Here is a 9,178-nt window from a genome sequence, read left to right on the forward strand (position 1 = left end):
TCACATTTGTTGCTATTCAAGGTCTTCATTGGGTGCAGGCGGGAATCGAACTCATGCGGAAGTGGCTTCAGATTCTCAGTGCTGCGCTTTAACCCGCTGCGCCACCAGGGAGGGCCAGGACCCCCCTTTTAAAGGGCTGTAGAGGTCTGGCGATTCCCCTCTCTCCTAGGTGACAGAGACTGTTAACAGTTTCAAGGGCTCCCTACTTCTAGCTGACTATGTCAAGTAATGTTAGTGACTTGCCATTTTTTATAGAGTACTTTTCCAGCTTATGTTCTTTCTCTTTAGATTTGGGAGCAAAAGCAAGTCCGCCACCAACCTGGGACGGCAAGGGAACTTTTTTGCTTCTCCAATGCTCAAGTGAAGTCACGTCTCCTGCTACTTCCTGACACTCACTAACTGCAAGGAAGGGCGCACCTGTACTCTGCACTGCAGCCTCTTGCATTCACTGCTACTTTTAGCATTCTTCAGGCTTTTAATCAAGTTCATTGTGCATGAGGGTTTTATTAAAGCTACATATAGCTCCCTCTTCTCAAGTAAAATAATATCAACACCTTGTGCTGTCTTTTTGGGAAACTTTTGGCTGGTAGATCTGAACAAGGGTAGAAGGGGAAGTATGAAATTCATTGCAGTTCTTTGGGGGCTCTTGGGAGTTCTGGGATAGCCTTCGGCTTAAAGCCAAGTGTTTATGGAATGACCTTTCTCTGAGGTAATGACAGAAACCCTGCCTCTTTGGTAAGATTGATTTGTTTCAGGGTGAAGGTAGGAGGGCAGGGAAGAGGAAGGTTTGGACAGAGGTTCATTATGAGAACTTGAAATTTCCTTTCTCCCATTATAAAGTGAGACTTCGACCCTCCATAAAATGTGTTAGTATGAGGATGGAAGTAGTGGTGGGAGTGTGCTTAGCTTTAATTTGGATTGATTAGGCCCCATAGTGTTCAGTGGCACAGCCTTGTACATGTGCTGCCACAAGTGTATTTATTGTTCATGGGCTTCCAAATGGACTTTGGCGTTGGGGTCAACGCCACTTTGTCCTAAAGCTGAGTTCATTCTGGGGCCTGACCACCAGCCCTCGGCCAGGGGAGCCTGCTAATAAAGATCAGTCTCCTATTAGGCTTCCTCACTAACATTAAGACTAGGCTGTAAGGAGAGGATTGGTAATATTTTGTGTGGCAAGAAAAATCACAGTCATTTTGCACTTTGGATGCTAAATCTAGATAACTGAGATTTTTCTTCTATTAAAATTATTTTCATTGTCTGTAAGAGTGCATTCTCCTAAGGAATGCTTCTGATCCAGTGACTCTTGTCTATAAAATACATATTAGGAAAAAATAAAAGAATTTTTTCAAAATGAATGGTGTGTGGTTTTCTTGTCCTGGAAGGTAACGTTACCTTCAATGCCTTTTTTAGAAAATATGTTTCCTTGAAGTGTTTTGAGCCTATTGCTGATCTCCCCCTACTCCCACTGGGCATTTGTTTCTCATTCTGGCTCTCACTGTTCAAATTGAAGTCCTAGATTTGTCCTATGGCTGTTAACCTCTTGTTGAAGAAACTACTGAAACACAAACCAAACTTTTTAAACAAGTCTTCAGGACCAAAATATTACAGATTAAAAACAAGAAAAACTGATGCTGGCTGGCTGGCTGGTTGCTGGGAACATCCTTCACTGCTGGAAGTGACTCTGGAGTGAGCTGGGGTGATTAACTGAGGGCACCTGCACTCAGAACTCTGAAGCTGCTGAACAGAATGTATCTGAGATTGAACGTAAACAGTTGCAGACTTAATATGTAGCCGAGGAGAGAGGCGGCAGCTCCTGGCTCTGTCCCAGGAGGTGGCCTCTCTCACAGCAGGGCCCATCTGCCTCAGCAAATTGAGAGGGTCCCATCTTCCCCCCCCGCCTGGACGTGCGCACGCCTGCTAGGTTTTATTTTTTTAACATTGTCCTAGATGCCATCTCTTCTTATATCTCTACATGCCTCGTTTTGGCCTGGTTCCATATTTGCTGTTCGGTAGTATCTCCCCAAGGTGAATTTTAAGTCGCTAATGTAGAGGAAGTAAATGGATTATATAATGTTAGTGAAGGCAAGACTACTCTGTGCAGGAACTGATGGCCTATTAACAAAAAAGGAAATAGTCCTGTGTGTCAAATGTTGGCAGACAGTTGCTGGTTTTTGGACTAGGCCAAGAGACCTTAGCCATGAAAATAATTCTGATATTAGCTAAGGGGAATCTGTACCCACCTTCAGCATTTTTAACAGTGTGTCATATGTGAAACAGCTTGACTTTCAAGGACTGTTTTTTTTTTTTAAGATTGATTTATTAATGGTCTGTACTGGGGTACAGGCCAGAGGTGCAAGGGGGTGAGAGGATTCACCAGAGAGAGTGGGGAGCAGAACAGGCAGAGTGACTAAAATACACTGCTGAGGGGAGCAGTGGGCAGGTCAGGAGCAGTCTGCCCCGCCATGTGGGTCAGCTCCCTGGTGGGAGACGGAACTTGTACCACAGTGGCCTAGAATAGCTTCACAGGACTGGGCTTTAACCCGTTGTGCCACCAGGGAGGGCCCTGAGGGACTTTCCTCATTACACTTGGTGGCAGAGCTATGGACAGGGCCAGTGCTTTGGAGTGGCTGTCCCCCATCTGCTGTACATCGCCTTTCTGGTGCTGCCTCTTACTCCTCCTTTAATGTAGTTTAACTTTATTATCCCACTTGCTAGCAACCAGATTCTTTACATATATTATCCATCAATCTATGTAAGACTCCTAAATTTTATGCTTGGAATTTTTGCAAGGTGTGTTTGTTCAGCAGCAATTTGTGTTTATTATTGGGTGTTTAACAATTTTTCCTTAAGGGGTAGAAATTGAAGGCAAGAAGGCATCTGAGTTCCACTTGGAGAGGACTGTAGGTGCTCAGTTGATTTATTACAGCAGTAGTGGTCATTTTGGGCTGTGAGTTGAACCTGTGGACAGCACAAAGTTATAAGAAGAGCCGAGTGGGTGCAGGCAGCCAAGAAGTCAGGCTTGCTGTTGTCCTTTGTTTCAGTGGGGCTCCCCGCCCACCTCAAGCTTCAAGCTTCAGATAGATGCATATGGTATGTCAGCAGGCCAAGAGCTGCGGAGAGGCGGGGGTGACACGGGCTCTGGTGTTCAAGTCAGCACAGCCTGCACAGTAGGTGCTCATCCATGTCTTTGATGATAGTGATGGCGGAGACTCAAATTCCAGCCACTTCCCCACCTCCACCTCTAGTGGGGACGAGCTTCTAAGCACGAGTTAGGGTTTGGAGAGAGGCCACTTAACCTGAGACCTTGGTAACTAATTTTTTATCTGTTCTCTCTACCTGGTATATTTTGTAAATAAGTAAAGGCCTCAGGCCAGAAGGGCCCTTACTTGGCTAATATATTAGTCTGTATTTGTTGATGGTTCTGAGTCTGTATTTGTTGATGGCTTCCATTCAGGAAGTTAGGCAAAAGACAGCTTGGCTTCACCAGGAATGACCTTGTAAGTGAGGGACCTTGTCCTCAGCAGTCATGTGGATTGAGAAAGGAGGGAGGCTACTTTTCAGGGGCTTCTATAGCTGCCAGCTTCATTTAGTTACATGTTTTTATACAGCCTTTCTCTCATATCTAAGTCAGGCACCGCCTGTATGCAAGGCTCTGGCACATGTAGTTAGACTTCTAATAGAGCACTCACCAGCTAGGTGAGTGCAGGGGTTAAAATCTCAGCACTATGTGAGTTCCACAGCCAGGTAAGGTGAGTTCCATCCCCCAGCCAGGGAGCTAGCCCACATGGCGCTGTAGACTTCTGACCTGCCCTGCTCCCCTCAGCAGTGTATCTCAGTCAATTTGCTTGTTCTGCTCCCTACTCTTGGGTGAATCCTCTCACCTCCCCCACACCTCTGTATGTTTAAATTAAAAAATCTTTTTTAAGAAAAGCACTGTTAGCATCTTCTCTGGTCATCGTGAAGATGGAATTAAGAGCTGAGTCCCCTTAAACTCAGTAGAAAATGTAATGTGGTAATTGGTAGTCTTACAAAGTGCTTTCATTAATCCTGTACTTACCACACCCATGTGGTGAGCAGGCTACCTGATGTGATCCCAACTGACAAATTTGGAGAGGCGATTTGGCTCAAATTCCCACAAACTATATGTTAATTAGGATCTGGGGATGACAGCTCTGACTCTGGAGGTCAGCGGTGGTGCTTGCTATTTCAGGCCCACTACTGTCAGGCGCTATGCCGATGTGGTTATGTACAATCAAGGTCCAACGAGCAGATGGACGCAGACTGCTAGGAAAAGCATCTGCGAACAGGAAATGATTTAAAGGTTGGCGTTATATGGTCGACTTTGAGACCCAGGCTTGGGGACCCAGGGCTGTTTTCTGTGCAAGGCGGAGGATGAGCCGGTATGAGTGCTTAAGGTCGCTCCCAGTGGGAGTCTGTTCTCGCCACTCATGTGCATCTTGTGTGCTTCGAAGCTCAGAGCCAAGAACAGCCAAGTCTCTGAGCCAAAGCCATCAGCCTGCTTCTAGAAACGTGTCAGCGGATTAGCTTATTGGCTTTCCCCCTGAGTGGCATTAGCTCTCACCCCGTCTCATGTTCACCATCTGGCTTTGAGTAAGAAGTTTTCGAGTGATCTCTCTTCAGCAGCCTGCTCTATGCCAAGGCTTTCTGATGGCTGTTTAGCTTTCTCCCTCATCAACCCCAGGGTCCAGTGCTCTCCTGGAAGACGTAGTCACTGTCCACATGTATGCACCCCTGGGGTAGAAGAATACAGACCTCAGAAAGTAGCTCAAAGGAGAATGAGTCTCCTTGGTTAGTAGCCTAAACTGTTGTTGACTCGTGTGGATCTGTCCTTAGGTGAGTTTTAAAATGGAGTCACACCTGCCAGGGAGAGCGCTCTTTCTGCCTGTAAGGTGATGCAGTTTGTCCAGATTGTAGTAGATATGAAGGGGCTGGGATTCTCCTTCCTCAGAAAGCAACCCTTGGGGGTGCAGGTGCTTAACTGAACCATGAACCACCACCCCACCACCCCCCCAGCCCCCCAGGAGCTGGCTATTCTCTCCTAGGTTAATATACATTGACTGGGGCTAAACGCCTGACGCTCCTGGACAGAGGCCAGCCCCTCAGCAGAGCAGCCGCACTGTGGAGATACAGCTGCTGGCATTAAAGGGCTAAGCCCTTTCCAGCTGCTTTGCTTTAACGGGAACTGCCTGCACTCTGCAGCTTAACGGAGCTGTTTTAGCCCGATTAGGAGGAAATGACTAATCTCGGCATCTTCTTGCCGCACTGTCCTGGAGGCTCTGGAAAAGATAACCCGGCAGGGTGGGAAGTGGCTGGATAAATGGTGTTGGAGTGCTAGGTGATCTCAAAAATTGTGAGCCTGACTTGGTGTGGTTTGTGTTTTGCCTCTGAAAAAAGTGGGGTTCGATTCAGTAGATTCCCTGGCACTAAGGAAAAGGGGATAGAAAGACCAGAATAGCAAAAGATGTGCAGAGGAGTTGATCGCTCATGAGAGCTAGTAGCATTCGTCCCCTTGGGAGGAAGAAGACAGGACGCTGAGGTGGTCGCCCTTGGGCCTTCCATTCCCTTCTTTAAACACAGGCAAAAGAAGCCAAGATTTGAAGGAGAAATGATTATTTCATTGAACCTAAGAAGCACTTCAAGAACAACTTTTCTACTATTTTTGAGAATTGGAATATCTTGTCATCAGGGGCATCTTACAAGCATGATGCATGCAGTGTTTCCCTCTCTTAGCGGGTCACAGAACAGCAGCGCATCTTACAGTCAGTGTTGTTTGTGGGAGAGGCCTGTTGGATGGACAAGGCGGGGGGGCCAGGGTCCTGCTGCTTAGCTATCGTCAGAAGCCACTCTGAAGGAAGCTGCGGGGGCCGGAAAAGCAAGTCCGAGCTGCAGGACAGCCTATCTGGCACAAAGAGGCAGGCCAGCAACGGGCAGGAGAGGATGCAGAGCTGTCCCAGTGCTGACTGACGCCAGAGCCATTACATGTGACCGGAGTCAAGGAAGGGGGAAGACAAGCCACTGTGAGTCAGTGAGGCCATGACCAAAACAACAGTACCCCTCTGGGGGGTTTCTAAAGTCACAATATAGAACCGAGACATTTGAGGTGCTTTTCCTCTCCAAATGAGAGATTAGAGGTATTAGACTCTTTGGGCAGGGAGCTGGGAGTGTTTACTGCAATCCTTTGTCTAATTTGCTCACCAAATGCAGAATACCAGAGGGAGTCTGTCTTCCCTGGAAACTGAGTGGCCCCAGTTTGGGAACCAATAAAAAAATGGACAGATTGTAAAGTTACGGAACCTGTTGCCCTGCGAAGAGAAGTAGACTGAAAGTATCGTTTGCTCACTTCGTCCTACTAGGGTGAGAGAGGTGTTGAAATAAACGCTAAGGTAATATATTCATCGCTGAGACAGAGGCACGCGGCTGCTGCAGGCGCTCAGAGAGGAAGTCGGAGACTCTGCGAGCCTCGGAGGTGACCACCCTGAAGCTGGACTCCAGGGTGAGCGGCCGCCTCGTGAGGGTCCAGGAGAAGAGTCCGGCCGAGGAAGCACCTCCAGCCTGTTGCTCTGGAACAGGCACCCCGGCTCCAACACCTCTGCCATCCTGGCCTTTCCCCTAGCCACAGCGGGCACCTGGCCTGGCTGGGCCTGTGCCATTTGCCCTTGGGGGGGGGGGAGGTGGGGTTGCTGGTTCCTGGCCGCCACCAGGCTGGTAATCGCTTCCCCCTTATCTTGCTTAATCAAAGCTCTGAGACACTGCTTGCATTCCCCCCTTTTCTGCCCATTAACTGCAGCCTATTAATTAGTGCTGCTGGACTCCCCACTCTCATAAGCCCCTAACCACGGCTCCCCTCTCCAACTTCTGCTAGATTTGTGACTGCTCTTCCGTGGCTGCCCCTCCTGAGAAGTGATTACAGATCTTGGCGGTGTGGACCCCTGCCCAGCAGCCCCAGCGGCTGCTGCCTGGCCGGATGCTGCCTCCTGATTAGCCTTTAACTTCTCTCCCCCACCTTTGCTCATGTCGCCCCCCCACCCCACCCACATCGCTGAGGCTTGACATCAGCTGTCTGTCAACATCTCTGGGGGGCTGGGGGGGAGCCCTCACACCTGTTCCTGGCTCTCAGCCCTGCTTCAGGTCACGAACAACACTGGTCCACAGGCTTATCAGAGCTTCCCATCAAACCCGCCAGCTGGTTCCAGGCCACTTGCCCCAGAGCCCAGAGAGCTCAGCCCTTGGGTGTGCTGCCTCAGACCCTCAGCTCATGCCTACTCCCCTTCGGCTTACTTGGCTTGTATGAACTTCCGCCTCCGCCAAGTCCTTTTCACCCCTTTATCATGCTCTCCTTACCCTCATGGCCTAATTCTCCCCAAAACCAGCTCCCAGCCATGAGCACCCAGCACTCTGCTTCTTTTCTGTTCTGAAGAGACCCTTATTTCTTGCTTGGGTTTGGGTCTTGACTCTTCTTTGCCCTGGGATCCTCTCACTCCCAGGCACACTGCACACCTGCCTGGCTCCAGCTCAGCCTGCGGCGTGGGGAAGGAGTGAGCCCTTCTTTAGTTACGGCTGACCGCGGCAGGGGCAGTCCAGAGCCGCTGGCCCAGGGTGAGCCGCCGGCCAGCCGGCCGAGGTGTACGCAGGCCAGGTAGTGTGTGTCCTCTTGTTCTAGTGTGTCCTGACAGCACAGCTTTAAAGGGCTACTTGTAGCTCCTACCCCGTGGGGAGACCCCCACACTCCAGCTGAGCAAAGTGAGACTCAGGATCCAGAACTTGCTCAAGTTCAGGCAATTTGAACTCTTTTAACCCCTATTTTACCTTTATGTGGTCCCCCCAGCCCACTGCCCCCCAACCTTGGTGCACAGACTCTTTTAGGTCAAAGTGATTTTCTTTGGAAAGTGAAAGTGCCTGGGTCATTGTCTTGCTCCTCCTTGCCTCTCCATCTGAGAAACCCAAATACGATCCAGACTCTGGCCTTTTCGTGGGTGCTCCGCCTTGTGCAGTGTGGGCCCAGATTAGAACTGGCCTCCACCCCGTGATAGCAGTGCACAGAGGGGTTTCCTGCCAGCCAATGGGGGAGCCGAGTCTCGGCTGTGCTGGCATCATCTGCTCCTGCTAAGACAATCATCAACATAAAAGGCTAATTGTATTAATCACCAAGGCACCCGTCCTGGTCCCCCGCCCTTCCTGGAGAATTATGAATTGCAATTGCAGATGGCTCTGCTGATTGAAGGCAGCGCTCAGCAGGGAGAAAGGCCAGATCAGATTACACACCATTAATTAAAAACTTCCCCTGACAAATGGGGTCTGCCTAGGCTGGCTCCCTCCTCCCGGGCACCAGCCCCCCACTCCGGCCCAGGGGCAGTGAGCAAGCAGCCTGCAGCCCCTGGCTGGAACAGCTGAGTCTTCCCTCTTCCAAGGCCAGCCCTCCCCTCAGCCAAACAGATGGCTGGCTGTCCTACTAACGGCTCCGAGAAGGAGAAGCTGACCTTTGCTTTCTCGCTCCTGTCTCACTCTGGACGCTCTTCAGAGTCTAACCTCATTCCTCACTTTGGAGAAGTGCGTCTCTGCTGGCTCTAGTCTATTCTGACAGCACAGCTTTAAAGGGCTAGTTGTGAGAATAGCCCCCAGTTTTCTCTTGAGTCCACCGCCCTGACCTTTTCGGCCTAGGAAGTTTCTGGGACAGGGGGTACATCATCTGATCTGGAGGTTCAAGTGTGGTGGTGCCCGTCTGCCGGGTCTGCCGGCTACCCCACCTGCCAGGGGAGGCTTCTCAGCTCCTTCACGTCACCGTCACCGTCACCAAGGGTCGTTTGGAGCTGTAACTCCTGAATTCTTTTGATCAATGACTACCTCCCGGCCCTCCCCAGCGGCCCAGGCTCACTCATTCATCAAACTTTATTGAGCACACAGTGTGTGCTTGGCTCTGGGGAAGAGGAGAGAAACTGAAGGAGCCGAAGATCCCACTGCAGGGGCCCTGCCCCAGCCCCCCACAACCTTCCAGGTCCCGCTTCCTTCCTTCTCACTGTAGCTGTTGGAACCCCTGGAGCTCTATTTTGGAAAATTCTAAGCTAGGAGCTGGGGAGACCTTAGGGGGCTGTGGTGCTGAATGGGTGACCTTTAGCAAGCCAGTCACACCACACACACACACACACACACACACACACAC

The 9,178-nt window shown here is 50.1% G+C and overlaps 1 protein-coding gene across 6 annotated transcripts in view; it reads left to right on the plus strand.

Moving 5' to 3' along the window:
* RACGAP1 (Rac GTPase activating protein 1) overlaps window positions 1-1,319 on the plus strand; it is a 42,508-nt gene extending 41,189 nt beyond the window's left edge. For all 6 annotated transcript variants that reach the window (XM_012732470.1, XM_012732474.1, XM_012732472.1 and 3 more), the window contains exon 16: window positions 289-1,319. In XM_012732470.1, coding sequence (XP_012587924.1) covers window positions 289-364 — 76 coding nt within the window. In that variant the 3' untranslated portion in view covers window positions 365-1,319. The remainder of the gene's footprint in view (window positions 1-288) is intronic.
* Window positions 1,320-9,178: the final 7,859 nt, after the last annotated feature.

The sequence above is a fragment of the Condylura cristata genome, unplaced genomic scaffold (genome assembly GCF_000260355.1).
Source record: "Condylura cristata isolate star-nosed mole 26May11 unplaced genomic scaffold, ConCri1.0 scaffold00034, whole genome shotgun sequence".
NCBI lineage: Eukaryota > Metazoa > Chordata > Mammalia > Eulipotyphla > Talpidae > Condylura > Condylura cristata.